This window comes from Pan paniscus, chromosome 12 (genome assembly GCF_029289425.2).
Source record: "Pan paniscus chromosome 12, NHGRI_mPanPan1-v2.0_pri, whole genome shotgun sequence".
Classification (NCBI taxonomy): domain Eukaryota; kingdom Metazoa; phylum Chordata; class Mammalia; order Primates; family Hominidae; genus Pan; species Pan paniscus.
Genome location: NC_073261.2, coordinates 125,253,744 through 125,276,314, shown reverse-complemented (window position 1 = coordinate 125,276,314; position 22,571 = coordinate 125,253,744). Strand labels below are relative to the sequence as shown.

The 22,571-nt window shown below is 43.2% G+C and overlaps 1 protein-coding gene across 8 annotated transcripts in view; it reads left to right on the top strand.

Annotated features, from left to right (window-relative positions):
• Positions 1–22,571, top strand: part of SNTG2 (syntrophin gamma 2) — a 408,896-nt gene that overhangs the window by 352,166 nt on the left and 34,159 nt on the right. For all 8 annotated transcript variants that reach the window (XM_034952500.3, XM_034952491.3, XM_034952496.3 and 5 more), the window contains one exon: positions 7,513–7,623. In XM_034952500.3, the coding sequence (XP_034808391.1) occupies positions 7,513–7,623 (111 nt within the window). The remainder of the gene's footprint in view (positions 1–7,512; positions 7,624–22,571) is intronic.

Genomic DNA, 22,571 nt, shown 5'->3' with positions numbered 1-22,571 from the left:
GGATTTCCACAAGCCCTGAGGGTGTCTGGCCAATAGGATTCACAGCAGGGTCAGGTGGGTGGACAGGGAAGTTGAAGATGCTGCTGCTAAGGAGGGACCCACAACACTTGAGTAAATGCTTTGAAAAAAACCACTCATCGTTGCCTGCCTTCCATCTGAACATTCGTGGTAGCGGTGAACAGCGCCTGTGCCTGGGGGAATTTGTGGAGGGCGGATGCCAGGAATGTACAGCTGCGATTAGGAAGGGAGTGAGACCCATTTCCACCCCATCTGAGTATTCTCCTAACTACGTAAGTGTTAAGGAAATGCTTTGTGAGCACAATCCACTGTTTTGTCATAATATTTTTTAAAACCTACTCTCTGTGTTAATTAAGAATGAGTGAAATGGAAAGTGTTGGTAAGATAAATACGGTTGTTAAAAAAAATTTCAACAAATCGAGTTGAAAGACTTACTTGTCTTTTATTAGCAATCCCAAATCGGGCTGCACCCCCTTTACAAAATAGAGCCCCGTTTGTTATCTCATGGTCATTTCCTAACTTCTGTGTTCAAGAACCTTTGGATGCCCTCTGCAGTGAATTGGTCATTGAATCTGTAGGTTAATGAGCACTGGGAACTGCGCCTTCTTTCTGAGAAGCCGCCCTCACTGTGTGGCCTCTCTACAAAAAGCAAGACAAAAACCCTTCCTAGGCAGGGGCTCCCAAACTGGTGGTTTTGCCCCCGAGGGACACTTGGGCATGTCTGGAGACACTTTCTATTGTCAGGACTTGATGGGAGTTTCTGCTGATATCCAGGGCACCTAGAGGGTGGAGCCCAGGGATGCCGCTCAGGGCACAGGGCCCCACACAGGGCATCTCCAGGGCCTACCGGGCAATAGTGTGGAGGCTGAAAAACCTGGGCTAGGGCCATGGACTACTTCCTTTATGGAATTCCAGGGCCAGAAAATTTAATGGAGTCATTGTTCCCCTCCAGGGCACATACCATGTTTGTAATGACAATAGCACATATTTGCATAAGCATTGAAAAAGAAGAAGGGATTTCACATCTGCCATCCAGTATCCAGGTCCATAATTCTATGGACCCTAAAGTCACAGGGTGGGAAGTAGCTTCCGGGTTCCGCTTAGGTGTTCTTCCCGCTGTCCCTGGTCTGCCATATGGACCTGCCAGTTCCAGGCTAGGTGACTTGCTCTTAATATTATTTGGAAGCCAGATCTGCATAACCTTACTGTGCATGTCCTTCTGAGATAAGGGAGGTAATGAAGCAACTATTCAAGTGTAAGGACAAACTCTCCATACAGCTTCTTAAAGAGAACGCCTGATTTGTAACTTCTGCTTCTTGCTCTGTGTTTCAAGTAATGAAGTGTTCCAGGCAATCTGAAAGGAGAATCCAAATTCTGCTTTAGAGCAGGTTTGCGTAGCCCCCTCACTGCAGCCCCTGGGGTCCTGTGTGTCCCTCCACTGGAAGGAGCCTGTGAGCTCCTCCTTTCCAGGAGCGAAACGCTGGCCCACCGGCCCCATTGCCTGGGCCAGCACTCACCAGGGGCATTTATCTATACCTGTGTTGCTGTGGGTAATGACTCACAGGCCCTTCCCAGCCAGCGCCTCTCACCCATGCTCGGGGCTCAGCATAGTGTCCAGAAGTCACGTGTCTCTCTGTTGTGATTCTGCTAGAGGGTCTCAGCACAGGAAGATCAACTGAGTCTGCGAAAATGAAAAGAACATCCATCACCACGTTCAGCCAAGCCCTGAGCCTCGTACCTGCAGGGGCTGATTTTCACCTGGAGTGGCCATGGGGTTCCTTGGGTGGGAGTAATGTTCGTGAGTTTCCAGGCCATTGCTCAACGTGAAGACACATTTCCTACCTTCATTTCCCCGATGAGTTTCCTTTCTTCCTGGGCTGCCCTGTGCCTTTCCTCCTCAAGGGCATCACCATCCTTCCCCGGAGCCTTTTCCCATTTCCCTGGCGTGGTCAATGCCAGGCACAGTCAGGCAGAGCCGGGCTTGGGGCCTCATGGGGCACTTCCTATCATTTCAGACAGAACTGTCTCCAGAGTCAGCCCTAAAATCAATCCAGTCAACTTTAAAAATAGCTATAATTTGTTTCTTAATGCTGTGCAAGATGGGGTTGTGAGCCCTTAGGGTAAAGCGGCAGTGTTTTAAATCCTTGGTAACCAGACTGTCCAACTCAGCTGAGCTCCTGTAATTAAAGCACATTTGTCTACAGCCTAGAGTGCCTCCTTCTGCTTGACAGCATGCGTATCCCTCACCCAAAATGACCTGGGCAGTGCTAGAGTAAGCATGCTGGCAGTCCGGGGGCATCTGGGCCAGCTCCAGCCCTCCACCCGCTCTCTCTGCTTCCAGGGAGGAACTTTTCACCTCCTCAGCTGAGGCTCTTCTCTGCTCGCTGTCCTCTCCACTCTAGGTCAATTTTGTGTAAAGATTCAATGAAGACGTCTTTTTGCTGGTCTGAACCTGAGGCTCAGAGGCCCTGACCTGCTGACCTATTTTCCTTTGAAGGAGAGCACTTGACCTCACATTTTTCTCGTGATTATTTCTTTATTTCAAGGAGTTCTGGCCTAACTCCTTGTTGAGTCCATTCAGACAACAACTGAACCTGAAAATAGCACATGACAACATAAACAATTGTTCCTTGTAGTTTATTTTAGAATTTGCAATATTTGAATTAATTTTTTTGAAGAAAAGCTTTCCCACCTTAACTGTGAAGGATAAACCAATGGGTTGTAAATTCATAAACTGTTTATAATTTTCCTTTATTTGGCATCTTGTCACTCATGTCAATGTAGGATGACATTTGCGAGTTTGGCGTCAGTAGGCTTTCGATTATTTGTATATTGATAGGAACATCAATATGATGAATGATATGATGAAGGAATTATGAAGATAAATATTATTGAATATGAAATGCTTCTAAATAATTATTAAAAATGTTACTTTCTCCAGTACCCACATGCCCTCTTATTAGTCATTATAAAAAAATCAAATAGATTCTGTGGCTACAAATACTTAGATTGGGAGTTACCATGCTTATATTCACAAGATAATTAGCACTTTTACACCACACTATCCTGTTAACTGAGGACATTTGTGTATTATTTCTGGGTCAAAACTAGACCATGACATGGCAACAATGCCTATTCACCAAACTCTTGCAAGGAAAGAGGTTCTGGACTTGGGAGGCCAACCCAACTCATCTGCAGGGACATCCTCCTTCGAAGCCTGTGTGTGGTCAGATTTCTCGATTGCCCACTTCTGCTTGCCAGATAAAGACAAGCAATTATTTCCCAGGCTGAATCCATTCACCATCAACTATCTATTTTCAATGTTGAGAAAGGAGGTAAGCAGGAAAAAAAAAATGTGTTTGACCATGAAAATATTTTCTGCACTTACAAAATAAATGAGAAGACCATTATCTAATCTATATGGCCTAAATCTCTAGATGCAAAGTTTTTTTTTTAATTAAAGAGGATAAACTAGAACACCCCCTAGCTGCTAGAGATGGAGGGCGTCCCTGCCCCATGCAGGCGGGTCTCCTGCCCCGTCCAAGCACAGTCCAGGCCGGCGGGGCCTCTGGACGACGTCCACATCCTCTTCTCACTCTCTGGATTAGCACTGACTTCCCTCCTGTTCCATGTAATCAATCAGAAGTGGGAGAGGACATCGACAAGAATAGAACCCACAATGGTGAGGGAGAAGGGGAGGCTGACCCTGGGTGGGCACCAGGCGGCCTGGGTCCAAGAGGGGTGCTGCCTGAGTCCTCAGCCCCCACGGATCCCAGGATGGAGCCTGGCCACACGTGTAGGACCAAGAGCTGCTGGAGAGGCAGAACCAGCGCAGGATTCACTCGTTCTTGGGGACATGTTGAAAAGCTAGCCTTGTCTCTAAATGGTAACTTCTATTCTAAATCTACCACCAGGCCACTTCCCACACCACAGCAAATTATGATTCTGTATTTAGAGCGATCGGTGCAGACTCTCACAAGAGTGTCCTGGTGCTGTCCTGGCCCCCATGGGACCTGCTCCTTAGCTAGGAACAGGATTCCTGTGGGGCTGAGTTAAGGTTGATGGAGAGGAACAAAAAGATCAGTTTTTAAAAGCTGAAAAGGAATTGTTTGTTGTGGAAGACGAAGTGCAGACTTGCCTTTGGCCTGATGAGGAAGAGAAGCAAATGTCTCCACAGCTCCCAGGAAAACATCAAGAAACGAATTAGGTTTGAACTGAGAGCACCTCCAAGTCCTTGTCATGGAGTTGCCTGGTACTGCCTGTGGCATCTCCACCGTGAAGGATTCAAGGATTATCTTCCATGATCAGTGTGTTAACAATCAGACTGTGTTGCAGAGGAAGTATTACCTTCCATTGTCAGAATATTAATAATCAGAATGTGTTCCAAAGGAAGTGAGATGTGATTATCATCTTTAACAACCTGAAACCATCACAGTAATAGGTAAACATTAGCATGTTTCATGTAACATGCACTGAACTGCAAAGCTGCTCTTTAATTACTAAAACTATGGAAAAATGTTTTCTGTCTTCCAAGAGGGAGAACTAAAAATCCGGCTTCCCTTCAGCTTTCATCTGTGCCACGGGAGGATGGGTCCACCCAAGTTTATCCCCCAAGATGTGGAGCAAAAAAAATGGCTCTGTTGTGACTGGCTGCCCAACAGCGTCTCTGGAGCTGTGAGTGCAGCACATGCCACATTCCGACCTAGAATGTCCAATTGCGCTTTGGAGAAGGGCTCAGAATTGTGAAATTGAACTGTTACCCAGTCCACTTTTACATAAAGTGTGCAGAAATGCCATCCATAATGGAAAAACAAGTTCCTTTTCTACAGAAACATTGCTGTTTTCAGGTGCAGAAGAGAAAATCTGTGAAACAGTTAAAAGAGGCCACCGCAGGCGATTTGGAAGGGACAATTATGAAAGGAGTCACCACGTCCGGCCACACAGCTCTGAGAAGGGCAGAAAGAGAGTCACGCCTGCGCCCATGGAGCCCCAACTTGTACCTGGACCACGCTGCAGCCTGTCCCAACCCAGAGAAGCTGACGAGATCCTTGTCCTCCATCACCCAGACAAGAGCTAGATGGTAAAATTAGGACATAATTTTAAGCATATATACTGGATATGTATGCCTCATGAGGAAGGGTTATTCTCAAATCTGCACATATTGAGTACAGTTGCAGTGCAATATCAATGGACCAAAAAGACAATAATCATATACCTAAATCACTTCACTGTGAGGACCATTTTGAATTCTTTAAACAATAAACAGGACTTTTACATAGATATTTTTGCACTTTTTGTATATAATGTTTTAATAGCAGTTTACAATACCATGCAAAATATTAATTTAGGTTGTTCCCAGGACCCTATCCTAATAGGGGTAGACCACTACTGCGCTCTTTCTTCAAAATCAAATTTGAACCAAAGACTCTTACTGCTGCTCACAGAGTCATTTGTTGCTTATTTTGTGAGAAATTAGGCGAAACCTCAATAGCCAAGACTGCCTGGCTTCTCCTGATGGATGAGCGCATACCTATGATCACAGGTCCCTCCTACAAATGATGGATAATAGGTCCTTTTAAAGGCAGATGAGACTTACCTGAATCTCAGGGGCTGAAGTCACAGACTTCACTTAACAGCTTTCAGAGAAGGTGCTTTGGCGCTGCCTAGGCAAGGTGGAATTGGTGTGGAGTGTGGGAAGAGGCTCTCCGGAGGCAGGTGCAGTGGATGGAGCAGGGCAGGAGTGGCTCGGGCAGCTCCCTCACTGGGACAGGCCCTCCAGGCCAGCTGTGGCTGCCATCTGCTTCTGGGGCTTGCCTCAGTGCCCCAGTACTCACATCACGCTCTCTTCTGCTCGCGACAAGAATGGATACACATGCTTCACTTCTGGAATTGACAACCACGGGATATTAGTCCATTCTCATACTGCTATGAAGAAATACCCAAGGCTGGGTAATTTATAAAGAAAAAGAGGTTGAATGGACTCAGTTCCACATGGCTGGGGAGGCCTCACAATCATGGCAGAAGGCAAAGGAAGAGCAAAGGCATGTCTTACGTGGTGGCAGGCAAAAGAGAGTGTGCAGGGGAACTGCCCTTTATAAAACCATCAGATCATGTGAGACTTAGTCACTGTCACAAGAACAGCATGGGAAAGACCTGCCCTCATGATTCAGTTACCTCCCACCGGGTCCCTCCCGTAACAATTCAAGATGAGATTTGGGTGGGGACACAGCTAAACCATATCACATGGGAAGCAGTGACTGAAGCATGATTTTGAAATATTCTCTTTCTAGATAGTGTCTGGCAATTCTAATGCTAAAAGGATCCTGATGCCCAAAGTCTGTCCAGGTGGGTGTGGGCTCAGTTTCCTCACTGTGAACCTGGAAGAGACAGAGAAACTGTTCCCTAAGATCCTATGAAGTTCTAATTTTCCCAAAACCTAGAGGAAACATGTGCTTTGACACTTTGGCATAAAATGCGGAGATTCTATTTAGCTCCTGGATTTAATATAAAGAAAAAGATGTGGCCAAGAATCTTGAGGCTAGTGTGTAGGCGGGAAATAAACCCGTCAATGGTCAGATGGGATAGAAGTGTTCTTGAAACTTCTTCCCTGTTTTCTGCAGCCCCTTTGCCTCTCCTGACACTTAGAGAAAAATATGTTCATTGTTTAAAAATAAAAGCTTTTAATGGAAATTTGACCTATGGCTTGCTAAAAAAAAAATTACTATTCCCTGGTGGAATTTTTCTGGGAAGATAAATATTTATTATAATGAAGTATCTATAATTAAAGACTATCTTTTATAGAAGACATCCATTACGTCTGTCTTTGCTGAAGCCTTTTTTATTTATGGGAGTAAGAGTTTGTAGAGTACATTTCATCTTTAACGTACCATAGCAAACATTAAGTAATTTTTGCAGTAGTATTAAAAGGCGATGTTTTTAATTTTTAATTTTACATTTTTCATATTGGTTCATGAAAAACTAAGGTTGAGTGTTTCACATATAGCCATAGATGGGGTGGTATCAGTCAGGATTAAAGTTTTTCATTTTATCTGCACTTTCGACTATGTCTTATATAATATAGGAAGAACTGGAACTTTTAGTGATTTTTTCTGAAGTTCTCCAAGCAGAAAAAGGAACAATGCTCATAGGATGTTTTAAGGCTGTGTACAGGAAAACACAAGGGAAGACCAGAGGAGTCGACTGCAGGTGACGTGCGACTGAGGACCGTGGATGCTGATGCATCCCCAAGACATGTGGGGCAGCTACTGGAGGCTGGACTGTGGGGCAGGAGAGTTGAGTGGGCTGGAGGAGGTCAGTTTGCAAAGATTGAAGAATGAGAAAGTGGAGACTGACAAATCATCACACGCTAAACGTCGATTTAAACATTAAGTGAATGTCTGTTGATTTAACGAGGCTGTTTAATGTAGTAACAGATGCTAATTAAATAAATGAGCTCTTGTTTAGAAATTGCTAATTAATTTTATTCCTTTACAGAATGTGCTCTGGAGATTTAAATTTTCCCAGCTTAAGGGATCTTCAGATGATGGGAAAACTCGAGTAAAGCTGCTGTTTCAGAATCTGGACACCAAACAGATTGAGACGAAGGTAAGGGGCATGGGGCATGGGTTATTCTGCCACCACCCACACATAAAGTATGGCTCAGATGGTCCGCTGGTAAAAATCTCCACCTCTCCCATGCACACAAAAATAAACCAATAGGTCCTGAAGCACGAGTCCTTCCTGAAAATTAGGCAATAGATACGCCGAAAGAGCCTGTCGAGGTCAAATATCCCTTATCTGAAATGCTTGAGACCAGAAGTGTTTGGGATTTCAGATTTTGGAATATTTGTGGAGTAGGTACTGATTAAGCATCTGAAATCCAAAAATTGAAAAAACAAAATGTTCCAATGAACATTTCCCTTGAGCATCATGCCAGCATTCGAGAAGTTTGGGATTCTGGAACATTTAGCATCAGGCCAGCATTGGAGAAGGTTGGGATTCTGGAGCATTTAGCATGAGGCCAGCATTGGAGAAGGTTGGGATTCTGGAACAGTTAGCATCAGGCCAGCATTGGAGAAGGTTGGGATTCTGGAACATTTAGCATCAGGCCAGCATTGGAGAAGGTTGGGATTCTGGAGCATTTAGCATCAGGCCAGCATTGGAGAAGGTTGGGATTCTGGAGCATTTAGCATCAGGCCAACATTTGAGAAGGTTGGGATTCTGGAGCATTTAGCATCAGGCCAGCATTGGAGAAGGCTGGGATTCTGGAACATTTAGCATCAGGCCAGCATTGGAGAAGGCTGGGATTCTGGAGCATTTAGCATGAGGCCAGCATTGGAGAAGGTTGGGATTCTGGAGCATTTAGCATGAGGCCAGCATTGGAGAAGGTTGGGATTCTGGAGCATTTAGCATGAGGCCAGCATTGGAGAAGGTTGGGATTCTGGAGCATTTAGCATCAGGCCAGCATTGGAGAAGGTTGGGATTCTGGAGGATTTAGCATCAGGCCAGCATTGGAGAAGGTTGGGATTCTGGAGCATTTAGCATCAGGCCAGCATTGGAGAAGGTTGGGATTCTGGAGCATTTAGCATCAGGCCAGCATTGGAGAAGGTTGGGATTCTGGAGCATTTAGCATCAGGCCAGCATTGGAGAAGGTTGGGATTCTGGAACATTTAGCATCAGGCCAGCATTGGAGAAGGTTGGGATTCTGGAACATTTAGCATCAGGCCAGCATTGGAGAAGGTTGGGATTCTGGAGCATTTAGCATCAGGCCAACATTCGAGAAGGTTGGGATTCTGGAGCATTTAGCATCAGGCCAACATTCGAGAAGGTTGGGATTCTGGAGCATTTAGCATCAGGCCAACATTCGAGAAGGTTGGGATTCTGGAGCATTTAGCATCAGGCCAACATTCGAGAAGGTTGGGATTCTGGAGCATTTAGCATCAGGCCAGCATTGGAGAAGGCTGGGATTCTGGAGCATTTAGCATCAGGCCAGCATTGGAGAAGGTTGGGATTCTGGAGCACTTAGCATCAGGCCAGCATTGGAGAAGGTTGGGATTCTGGAGCATTTAGCATCAGGCCAGCATTGGAGAAGGTTGGGATTCTGGAGCATTTAGCATCAGGCCAGCATTGGAGAAGGTTGGGATTCTGGAGCATTTAGCATCAGGCCAGCATTGGAGAAGGTTGGGATTCTGGAACATTTAGCATCAGGCCAGCATTGGAGAAGGTTGGGATTCTGGAGCATTTAGCATCAGGCCAACATTCGAGAAGGTTGGGATTCTGGAGCATTTAGCATCAGGCCAACATTCGAGAAGGTTGGGATTCTGGAGCATTTAGCATCAGGCCAGCATTGGAGAAGGCTGGGATTCTGGAGCATTTAGCATGAGGCCAGCATTGGAGAAGGTTGGGATTCTGGAGCATTTAGCATGAGGCCAGCATTGGAGAAGGTTGGGATTCTGGAGCATTTAGCATCAGGCCAGCATTGGAGAAGGTTGGGATTCTGGAGCATTTAGCATCAGGCCAGCAATGGAGAAGGTTGGGATTCTGGAGCATTTCAGGGTTTGGATTTTCAGATTTGGGATGCTCAAGCTGTATAGGATGTTTCCTGTTAGAGAGATGTTTATATCCTAAAATCGTGACCGTTGAAACAAAGTATTTGATTTTACTAAAATGTACAAGCTTCTTAGTAAATATTAGCAGGAAATCATTATTTTAAAATATACCAGAAGTCAAAATTTAAAGGAAGGGTTTTACAAACTGTATTTTGTTTGCACACTGTATGTGATAAATTGACTATAATATTGAGAACAAACTTCTTTGTTAATTAAAGACCTTAGACCTTTTAAATTCATTGCCTGGAGGTGACATTGTACTATTGGCAGGTGTTGACTTTTACCATATTTTATGTATAAATGTGTTGTCCACAAGCCAGTTTAATATAAACTTAATAAGACTGAAGATTAAATTTACTAAACTGAAAAATAAATTTTAAAAAATAGACTCGAACACATACGGTGTGGAAACAGATTGTCAATACTTTGCACACATTTTTTTCTCTGATGGAATTAATCTGAGCAACACGTCACACATGGCATTTTTATACGTGAAAGTTTAGGTCAACTTTGATCCTCTCTTCACTGATGTTAATGAAATGACATTTTATAGTTGCTTTTAAGTACAACGGAAATTGTATGGGATTGTTTGACATTTTTATGTTTTGGAAATTGACAAAAGCAAAACCTGAATGCAGGTGGTACAGACACTGTGGCTCCTGGGCTGGGGGAGAGTGATGAGGCAGCGGCACTCGTGCTGACCGCAGTGCCCTGAGCAGGCAAGGCGCTGACCTCTCAGCAGGCTGCCCTGAGCCGCATCCCGGGGTCGTCAGCCACCAGCAAGGTGGGAACGCGGAGAGAGAGGCTTGACATCAGTTTCCATCTGGTATTTCGCTGGCTTGGATGTGAATGGATCAGGGATGAAAATAGAACGTTCTTCCTCTGGTTTGTTTATTTATGCAGCTGTTTGCCTTGGGCGCCATCACCGGGGAGGAGCACCGTAACCTTTTGCTGCCTTAATCTTGTGGAGCTCTGAGTCTCATACTGTGAGGGTGCCGGAGGTCTACGGTGGCCATGAGGGTTTCACGCCTGCGGTGTCCCCGTGGCTTTCTGAGCCTCTGTCATCCCCGGGGCTCAGGCTTCAGGACCTCCAGCAGCTCCCATGGCATCTGAAACACCCTTTTGACAGTGTCTGTTGAGGTTAAATGTATTTGTGTTTTATTTGTTAATGATCAGTCAGCTCTTGATTATCTGTTAATAAAAGGAGCATCAGTATCAGGTCACCTAAGACAGAGAGGCCTGAAATATGTTAGATTCACGTGGGACACAGGCTTTGAGACCAGTATCAGGTCACTTAAGACAGAGAGGCTTGAAATATGTTCGATTCAGGTGGGACACAGGCTTTGAGACCGGCATCGCTGCCTTGTGATGCTTTGTTTGGATTGCATCTATTTCCATCGTGGGTTGGTGGAAAAGAGAACGCCCCAGGGAGTTACAGAGGCCACAGGGATGGATACCAGATTCGTAGGACTTGTAGTTTAAACAATTTTTGGGAATTTTTTATGAAAAAAAAATGTAAAACTGCAAATACAGCAACCTAGCTACACTGAGAAATGAGTGTAGGGCACATAAATATGTCCCAACAAACCCAAACTAAAAAAACCTCCACCTCCATTTCCCCGTGCTGGATCTCAGAGCCACCCAAGGCCCCTCCGTGGCACCCCTGGGATGAGAGGGAGGAACTTGGGTAGAGAGAGGTAGGGACCTCACAAGAGCAGTGACCCGAGGGCCCTGGGCACATCGCTTGGGCCCCTCAGCTCCCTGGGCTCTGTGCAGGCAAGGGCCTCACAGCTTACACAGGAAGAAGAGGGGACACAGATGAGGATGACAGCATTTCCCACCTTATCCCACAGAGTAGGAAACACATATGTGGATAACTGCAAACACTTAGTGCATGGGTGATGGGTGACCGTGGGCATTTTCAGAAGTCACCTTCACACACTGAGGTTGTGCATTTATCAACGTATGAGATATACAGAAAGTTAGAACATGGCAGCTGGGAAATGAAAACTCTAGAAGCTAATGCAAGACTTAAGGAGTCCACGGGAATGAATTCTGAGTTGAAACTCATAGCTATTGCAAATCTTGGATGTTAGCAATATGTTGTCTTAAGAAATAGGAACATTTTATTATCTCAATACATCAATTAACCAGGAGTGCCAGAGAAAACAATATTCCTAGTAAGTTGATTTTCTAGTGAAATGAGTGGTAACCATGAAACAAGTTTCCTTTTAGTAGTTGTTGAAAATATTTCTGGAATATTCTACCAGGACGCTACCTTAGTAATTAGTGCATGATGGGAACACTTGAGTTTCTCCTGAAATCTAGGGAGGAGTTCTGGGGCTTGGGGAGCAGAGTGAAATATTCCTACCATCCATTATTTGCAAAAATCACGTAGAATTGGCCGGGCATGGTGGCTCATGCCTGTAATCTCAGCACTTTGGGAGGCTGAGGCGGGTGAATCATGAGGTCATGAGATCGAGACCATCCTGGCTGACACAGTGAAACCATCTTTACTAAAAATACAAAAAATTAGCCGGGCCTGGTTGCGGGCACCTGTAGTCCCAGCTACTCAGGAGGCTGAGGCAGGAGAATGGTGTGAACCCGGGAGGCAGAGCTTACAGTGAGCCGAGATCATTGCGCCGCTGTACTCCAGCCTGAGTGACAGAGCGAGACTCCATCTCAAAAAAAAAAAAAAAAAAAGAAAAGAAAAGAAAAGAAAGAAAAAAATCACGTAGAATTCAAGACTGTAGGATGATTTCACACAGATTCCAATGGCTGGAAATTTTAGGTTGCAGTAGTTTTTAAATAAAATATTTTTCTTCCTCTTTGACTGTTTTTTCCTTTAAAAAAAAAAGAGTGGAGAGGAAGCAAATGTTATTGAATGAAGAATTTACTTCCATCCTGTGCTGTTTGTTATTCATGCAAATTATGTCAGATTATAGAGACATAGCTTGGCGCTCACTGCACAGGGGAAGCTGCCCTTCCCCAATTCCCACGAAAGATACCCAGTGAGGCCCCGCCATGTTTCTGTGTATATTGCTTATATTTTGCATATTTCTTTATAATTCCATTTTTGCCTCTAGGCTGAGCCTCCAAAGGGCAACTTTAGTTTAGCTTTTTTATATTCAGCATGAGGGTCAGCACATATGTACACTTAAATGTTTTAAATGAATAAATTAATGAAGAAGGAGCAAATTATTGTTAAAGAAACTGCCAAATATACTCACAGGAGTTTCATCAGTTCTAAGGAGAAAATTGTTCCTATTGTCAGGAAAATGGGATACCTTAATGCTCACTGGAGTTTCATCAGTTCTAAAGAGAAAATTGTTCCTACTATCATTAAAATGAGATACCTTAATGACTCCATGCAGATGCATACAGAAGTTTCTGATATTCCCACATATATATCCATGAAGCAGAGGTTGTGCCTTGAAAGCAGGGCACATTTTACTGAAGAATCATGTCTCTGGGAGAAACACTACCGTGTATTTTTCACTCTATAATGATCTGTGAGAGTAAACCCCACTGAAAATTACGCCTCTGCCATCAATGAGTCAGCCGAGTGTGCCAGCCGCAGACGGAGGAAGATTGGGCGTGGGCACCTGCGTGTTTAGGACCACGGAGGGGGTGGCAGACCAGAAGGAAATTGGGGTGTTTCTGATACTGAGGCCTGGCTGCTGAGTTTTCTTGGCAGGAGCACCGATCGATGCCCACAGCATTTATCACTGAAACGACTGAATCGAGGGTGCTGAGAAAACTATTTCAGGAAGCCAGATGGTGCCAGGAGGGAGGGCCAGTCCCAGCAAAATGTCATCCAACAGAGAATTTCCCATCTCCCTGTGCGTGAACCAGGGGCTTCTAAATGTTCTCATGCAGATGGATCTCAAAAGGAAGAGCATAAACAATTAATATGATATGTGAAGCACAACGCCCCCTTCCCGGATATCAAAAGGAAGAGCATAAACAATTAATATGACACATGTGAAGCACAACGCCCCCTTCCCGGATATCAAAAGGAAGAGCATAAACAATTAATATGACACATGTGAAGCACAACGCCCCCTTCCCTAATACAGATCTGAAATTATTTTTAAAAATCTCATCTCAAGAAAATGAAAACAAAAGCAAAGCCTTCTTTCTTCCTCCCTCCTTCCTTCCTTCCTTTCCTCCTTCCTTTCTTCCTTCCCTCCTTCCTTCCTTCCTTCTCTCCTTCCTTCCTTCCTTTCTTCTTTCCTTCCCTTCCTTCTCTTTCCATTTTTAAAATTAATAACCTTTGATAGAAGGCTGGATAGTCGATTCATTCCAGAAAAATGAATTGGCTACTTTTAGGATGTTTGAACACAACATCTTTGTTTTGGTTTTAAGTCTCTCAATAGCTGCATCCAGAAACACAATATTCACACTAACAAAAAAATATAGTTGAATCAAATCTTTTTTCTAAGCAGTGGCAACAAGCAAGTGTATTATCATTCAGTAACTAAAGTGTTCAAAATGGTGAATTGAAGTTAAAGCATTCAGTCACAAAACTTCCCCTGCAGCAGGGGCAAGTCGGAATGAAGACTGCTCTCCAGAGGCAACCCTGGAGTGTCAGCAGCTAACTCCCCCAAAGCCAGAGACACGGGAATATTTAGAGCCCTAGGAGGGAAAATCCACATCCCCAGAAACTGGGTCAGGTGCGTCCTGGGACCTCATTTCCTAGAGAGGAACTGAGGTTGAAAGGGAATGGAGCTGGAGTTCCAATGCAGACCCCATAACACTTTAACTGTTTAAACCTGAGTTGGCCCCAGGAGAAATAATAAAAATTAATATGGCCTCCTTAGATGGTTTTGAAGACATCTGGTACCAGATTCAACTCCCTGAGTCTCTGACCACCTCTCTCTTTGTCTCTGTCTCTATCTCTCTCACTCTGTCTCTCTCTCTCTCCCCCTCCTTCTACCCTTCTGGTGCAGAGTCCTCAGAGGCTCCTTTCCTACTGGGGTACCTGGGTAATCTGTGGTCTTGGAGGCTCCCCCCTACTGCTTGGGGTTGATACAAGGGAACCTATCGCTGCCCAATGATTTGGGGGCACTTTGCACGTGGGAACCTGGGAAGGGCCCCTGCCACTGAACGTCACTGAGCAGGGATTGCTTTCATGAATATCCCACCCTCCACCTTTTGAAAGGGGGCTCAGAGGAAGGCTCAGATCCAAGCAGGAAGTGCCGCCGCTCAAGGCCATTTCATTCATAGGGCACCTTCACTTTGTAAAACTCATGAGCCAACCCCTTACTTTTCTCAATAACCCTGTAAATTAGACATGATCTACCCCAGCTACACACATTTTAACAGATCCAGAAAATTTTGACCAAAAGAAACATTGTGCTGTGAGTCAGAGGCAGAGCCTACTTAGCTCCAGGCATCTGCCTCCTTTCTTAAGAGTCGACCTAAGGAGAGGTAGGAAGTGGAAAGGAGGTGGTTAGGGTTTGTCTCTCTGATCAGAATCTCTTTCATAGAGGAAAACACTTGGATTTCCAAGGACAGCTTCTGGTCAGCTTGGAGCTCAGTGGCTTTTATTGCAACAAGAAGTAGCAGAAGTGAAGCCCTGACCACAGCTGTTTCATCATGAAAGTGGGTGGAAACACCAATAAAACTCTGAAGGACATATGGCCGAGACCCCCAGTAGGCTGGGACATGGCTAACAGTCACATGGCTGAGACCCCCCAGTAGACTGGGACAAGACTAACAGTCACATGGCTAAGACCCCCCAGTAGACTGGGACAAGACTAACAGTCACATGGCTGAGACCCCCGTAGGCTGGGACATGGGTAACAGTCACATGGTTGAGACCCCCCCATAGGCTGGGACATGGCTCACAGTCATATGCCTGAGACCCCCAGTAGACTAGGACAAGACTAACAGTCACATGGCTAAGACCCCCCAGTAGACTGGGACAAGACTAACAGTCACATGCCTGAGACCCCCTGTAGGCTGGGACATGGGTAACAGTCACATGCCTGAGACCTCCCAGTAGACTAGGACAAGGCTAACAGTCACATGGCTAAGACCCCCCAGTAGACTGGGACATGGGTAACAGTCACATGGCTAAGACCCCCCAGTAGACTGGGAGAAGACTAACAGTCACATGGCTAAGACCCCCCAGTAGACTGGGACAAGACTAACAGTCACATGGCTAAGACCCCCCAGTAGACTGGGACAAGACTAACAGTCACATGGCTAAGACCCCCCAGTAGACTGGGACAAGACTAACAGTCACATGGCTAAGACCCCCCAGTAGACTAAGACAAGACTAACAGTCACATGGCTAAGACCCCCTAGTAGACTAGGACAAGACTAACAGTCACATGGCTAAGACCCCCCAGTAGACTAGGACAAGACTAACAGTCACATGCCTGAGACCCCCTGTAGGCTGGGACATGGGTAACAGCCACATGGCTGAGACCCCCTGTAGGCTGGGACATGGCTCACAGTCAGATGCCTGAGACCCCCTGTAGGCTGGGACATGGGTAACAGTCACATGGCTAAGACCCCCCAGTAGACTAGGACAAGACTAACAGTCACATGGCTGAGACCCCCCATAGGCTGGGACATGGCTCACAGTCACATGCCTGAGACCCCCCAGTAGACTAGGACAAGACTAACAGTCACATGGCTGAGACCCCCGTAGGCTGGGACATGGGTAACAGTCACATGGTTGAGACCCCCCCATAGGCTGGGACATGGCTCACAGTCATATGCCTGAGACCCCCCAGTAGACTAGGACAAGACTAACAGTCACATGGCTAAGACCCCCCAGTAGACTGGGACAAGACTAACAGTCACATGCCTGAGACCCCCTGTAGGCTGGGACATGGGTAACAGTCACATGGCTAAGACCCCCCAGTAGACTAGGACAAGACTAACAGTCACATGGCTGAGACCCCCCATAGGCTGGGACATGGCTCACAGTCACATGCCTGAGACCCCCCAGTAGACTAGGACAAAACTAACAGTCACATGCCTGAGACCCCCCAGTAGGCTGGTGCATAGGTAACAGTCACATAGCTGAGACTCCCCCGTAGGCTGGTACATGGGTAACGTCACATGGCTGACACCCCCTAGTAGGCTGGGACATGGGTAACAGTCACATGCCTGAGACCCCCCAGTAGTCTGGGACATGGCTAACAGTCACATGGCTGAGGGTCCCAGTAGGCTGAGAGTTGGCTAACAGTCACATGGCGGAGACTCCCCAGTATGGCTGAGTTGGGATGGTGTTAGCACCCAGTAGCTGAGTTGGGACAGTGTTGCAGAGTGGCAGAAATGAGCCTTCAGTCAAGTCTCTGATTTTCATAGCTGCTGTTGCTTATTGAATCATCTCTAGTCTTTGGAATGCCGCGGTTTCAGTTTTCTCAGAAGTAAAACAATAAGACATGCATAACATTGATAATTTGAAGAGTAGAAACATAGTGCATGTAAGGATTTTAATAAAGAAGAAAAATTTTAAGCCAGAATGAAAAAAAGAGAACCTATTCTATTAGGAAGTCAACTAAAAACTTCATGAATAAAATTAAATTTAGGTTCTTCTTTAGAGACTTCTTGGAGCCAGGAAATAATTCAGAATTCAGCCTAAGTTGTAAGCAAATAATAAAAATTCAAAAACAATGGTCAGCGCTAGAATCTAATAACAGGTGTGCAGTTGGAACATAAATTTTCTCTCTCCAGTCCCCCAGTTTTACCAAAGATAAATCATAGTAGGCCCAATTTATTTTTAAAATAAGTTTTAGTTTTATTACATTAGGCCTGGTTATTTGCATAAAGTGCAGCAATAATAATGACTGGCCACATGGGTTCCTTCTACGTTGGTTTTGCCAGAATATTTTCTTAGGGAATTTCAGATTAGACTCTTTAAAGACTCTTGAGGCTGGGAAGCCAAGCCAAGTATTGACCATCAGACTGTGCTGGTAGTATCTGTATGAATTGGGTGAATTCCTTCCTTTTCAAGTTCCGAAAATATCTTTAGGTTCCTAGGCCTGTCTGAAAGTGATGTTCTGTACTTGCCTCAAGGTCAGGAATCTTGTAAGGAAACCTTGTAAGCAAGTGACCATGCCAGTCTTTCCAAGGTACTATTTACTGGCCCTATAAAGTCAACGTCAGTTCCTCAAGGCAGTCTGGTTGTATCTAAAAATATGCCATTTCATTATCAAAGCCTTGATAAAATGACCAGTGCCTCCAGTCAAGTCCTATTACAAAAGAAAATAGACTTTTATTGAACTTATGCAAATAACTCTGTCACCATAAAATAAGAATACTCATGAATGGTTTCTGAATTCTGGAGAAATAAGGTAAAGGGAAAGGTAAATGTTTAAGTTTTGCTCACAAAAGTATAGTTTACCCAATTGCTGTAAGCTGTAAATAGTTTAAAAGAAAAAAAGAAAGACTTTTTTACTCTGTAAACAAAATGTGATCAGCAATGTTTCGAACAAAAAGTTACACAAGTTATTTCAGTCCAGTATCAGTTCATGTATTTAGTTCTCACTCTGTTTAACATTGTGTTAGCAATCCTCATGAACACATCAGTTTTGGTTCTGGTTTTGTTTTAAAGTTCTGGAAGTTTTTAAGTAGTCTAATAGGATGATCTCCAAAGTTATCAGAAACCCTCATTTAAGTGTACTTGTGATCCTTTGTTCATTTTGTTCATAAGATTCAAAGCTTTTACTGTAGTTGATTATGCTTTTTTAGAAAAATTACAGTGAAACAATAATTGCCTGTGGGTGACAAAAGACAGAATAGCCATGGTTAAAGACTCAATTGGCAAAGAAATTTGGTTATTTCTGTGACATACAGCAATTAAACGTAGTCAGAATTATCACTGATAATATATACCTAGGCATATCAGATTTTTTTTTTTGAGATGGAGTCTCACTCTGTCACCCAGGCTGGAGTGCAGTGGTGTGATCTTGGCTCACCGCCACCTCCGCCTCCTGGGTTCAAGTGATTCTCCTGCCTCAGCCTCCTGAGTAACTGGGATTACAGGCACCTGTGACCACGCCCAGCTAATTTTATATTTTTAGTAGAGACAGGGTTTCACCATGTTGGCAAGGATGGTCTTGATCTCGTGACCTCCGGTGATCCACCTGCCTCAGCCTCCCAAAGTGCTGGGATTACAGGCATGAGTCGTTGCACCCAGCCAACATATCAGATTTTTTAAAGAAATCTTATACAATTTTGGTACATATATTTATAATATATCCAAACAAATATAACAAATAAGTTAAAACCACTTTTTATGTGATATTGTTTCTCTTATGATTTTTACATACCAAGGAAATGTAATATGCCTTTCGTGGACTTGCAGGAGCCCTATTTGGACTTCCAGAGGTCTTAATGTTCAAAAATTATTTTAAGGTCAAAAAGACAATTTTAGATTTTGAAATTTTATTTTGGAAAGCCTATATCAAATATCTCAAAGGTTTAATACACTTGAACAAAACAGCAACACAAGTCACTGAGAAATAACAGTGACTCATTTAAACAAAGTGATAATCAAAAGATTTCAAAAGCAAAAACCATTGCTCTTTGATAGAGAGGATATGCAGTTTTTGAAACAGCTAACAGACTTCGTAAAGGAAGCATGAGGCCAACAGAATCTGTCACTCTCCCCTCCCACCCTTTTTGCAATCTACTCTGAAGGTAGATGAAAAATCTTTTACTATCTCCTATTAAAATTACATGAAAATCTTGCTCAAAACAAAAAAAAAATCACCTTTGCATTGGCATATTATTAATGCTGAAGCAAATTTTAATAAAATCTTATAAACAAATCCATTTAATCTCAATCAGCTTTGACACACAAGATAAAATTTTCATAAATATTTTATAACCTCTTACACATTTTTCCATTCTCTTTCTTTTCTCAACTTTGTATATCCTTCAGTTTATCTTTTTCTTTCTTCTTTTATTCTTTCCATTAAATGCAACCTTAGAATAACCTTTACATTAGGCGAAGCCACTTTCCTGTAATAAAATCACAACCCCAAGTCTTTCCTGAAACCTTCCTTACAAAAAATACATCTTACTTTTCTTATACTCTCTGTATATAGAATTGTTTCTCCTCTTATCTCCAGTTTTTGTTGCTGGAAATTAGTTAGAATTTTAACTCTTAGTAGCCTTAATGTATAGTGTAAACCTAAGAAGTAAGGGATTTTTTTTAACTGTCACTCAGGTACCAACAATTTATGAATACACATTTTATAATCTTAGAAACATAGGCTTTCTAATGGAACAATGTTTCAATTTGGAACAGGACATTTTTACTAACATATTTCAATATCATTTGCTTCTCTGAAATAAGGCAAAATATATAAGCTTAAACTCATATTTAATAATTGCTGTCTTAGTATTATATCTATTTGGAAATGACTGATATGTTCGATGAATATCATCATCATTTAATTTAGCTTAGCAAAGCTTTAAGGGTACAGTTACCAAAAACTTTGAGAAGCCTTTTTAAGTAAACATATTATAAAACAATTATTACTAAAAGTTCATTTATAAACTTTATCCCATTTACAGCTGTTTAATTTATCTATTCATTCTAATTTTTTGGAAAATTTCATGGGACATTAGACAAATCCAGCCATTGTGTCAAGTTAAATTTTCTGTTAACCATTTTTGTATTACTGTATGTTATGCAGGTATCATAAAAGCAGGAACCTTAAAGTTAAATACATGCATAATCTACTGATAACTCCAAAAACGTTGTTTTTATTAAACAAACAATGTTAAGCTAGTTTTATTTACCAAAATTCTTATTCAAATTACCTGAACTTGGAAAATATTTGGGTTTACTTATTTATGAACACTCACTTATATTTAAGTTAGTTTAGCACTGTATTAGTCTGTTCTTGCATTGCTCTAAAGAAATACCTGAGGCTGAGTAATTTATAAAGAAAAGAGATATACTTAGTTTATGCTTCTGCATGCTGTACAGGAAGGATGATGCTGGCATCTAGTTGCTTCTGGGGAGGCCTCAGGAAACTTTTACTCATGGTGGAAGGTGAAGGGGGAGCCAGCACGTCACACAGCCAGAGCAAGGGGGGCGAGGGATGCCATCCACCTTTAAACAACCCCATCTCGTGAGAACTCTATCATGAGAACAGCACTAGGGGGTTGGTGCTGAACCACGAGAACCCACCCCGTGATCCAGGCACCTCCCACCAGGCCCCACCTCCAGCACTGGGGATGACAATTCCATGTGAGATTTGGGTGGGGACACAGATCCAAACCATGTCAGGTACCATGTAGGTAATATACAAACATGTGGATAGACACGTACATGCATGCAGATACAACATATGACATACATGTACCTGTGTATGTATCTAAATGTTTAAAAATTAAGGAATTTAATAAAAAAGAATAGAGCTTTACACCTGAGAAGAAGCTGTCCACCCACAACTCTGGGGCTCCATGAGGAAAAAGAGTTCCTCTCCAAAAAAGAGTTTTGTGGCACCAATTCTGGTTTCCTCAAGGGGTCTTAGGGCTGTTAGAAGATTTTTTTAGGTCCTCTCTTGTGGTATTGAAGGGGACAGGAGAAAGAAGGAACAGAAAGAAGTAAATGAAGGACAGATCTTAGAGGAGACAGATGGAGGAGCTCTTGTTTTCCAAAAAGCTAATAAAGTTTCACATTATCCTTGGCAAAAATTCTATCAACTAGTAGAGAAACACACAAAATGAGCGCATTGGTTAGCAGGGGTTTAAGAAAAGAGGGACTCTGTCACCAAGATGCTTTCATAGAAAGAACAGAAGCCTCAAAACATGTGTGTGTCCACACACACACATACACACACATGCACGCACATATACACACATACACATACACATACAGATGCATACACATACACATGCACACGCATACACACATGCATGCACACACACATGCACACATACACACATGCACAGATTCACACATGCACATATACACATACGCACATACAGACACATTTACACACCCACACACTTAATACTAGCTTTAATTAAGGTTACTTTTGACTACAGACTCTTAAAAAATCCTTTTATAAGGTATTAGCTGGGCAATTAGCAAACATTCCTGGGTTTTTTTTTCTTTTTTCTTTTTGGAATTTACAGAAAGAGTTTTAGAAGTGGGACATATTTGTTTATTAGAGATCTAGGGTAATCATTATTTAAAGCTGTTTGTCTTTGGCTTAATAAAATGTTTCCTTTTTCTCTGAGTAAATGGTTTTATTTAGCTTAAGAGAAAAGGCTAAAAAACAACAACAACAAAAAATGTCTATTGCATTCTAAATATAAAACAAAATTTTAAACCAAGGGTGTATGTGCACAGATGACTCAAAATGAACACAAATAAATATGCATGAGCCCAACTTAAGAAGTTCTCCCTGGCATTAACCAAGGTCTCCAAAGATGAAGCAAAACTCTCCGCCTTTTCAAGATCCAGACACCTCCAGGGTCAGCTTGAGAAAGAAAGTTCTGCTAGCATCAGATGGGTGCAGCTGTATCTGTCAGGTAAAATCTTCCAGGGTCTCACTTCTCAGCTGCCTGTCTGTGCACAATGGCCAGGTTAAAAGGAACAGCCAGGAAAACAGGAAAACAAAAGTGTCCATGGGGGCAGTGCAGGGAAGAAAATATAATTGCTTTTCTTTCCTTCATGTGTTCTTAGTTTTGACACTTTCCTGAAAACAAAAGTCCAATTAACAAGAAGAAACCAGCAGAAGTTTATTAATGAGTGTTGTACGCATCGTGTTGGGGAGGCCTCGGAAGTTTTTCTCTGTCAAGACAGTTGCTTGGGGACTGTGCTCACATAGTATTTTTGCAAAGAACCACAAATCCTATATAGTGACTAAACAAAGAAAAGAGCATTTTCAGGCTTCCAAGAGGTGGGAAAATGTGGGAGGTGAATTTATGGCAAGAGTAAAATCTGTTCCTAGA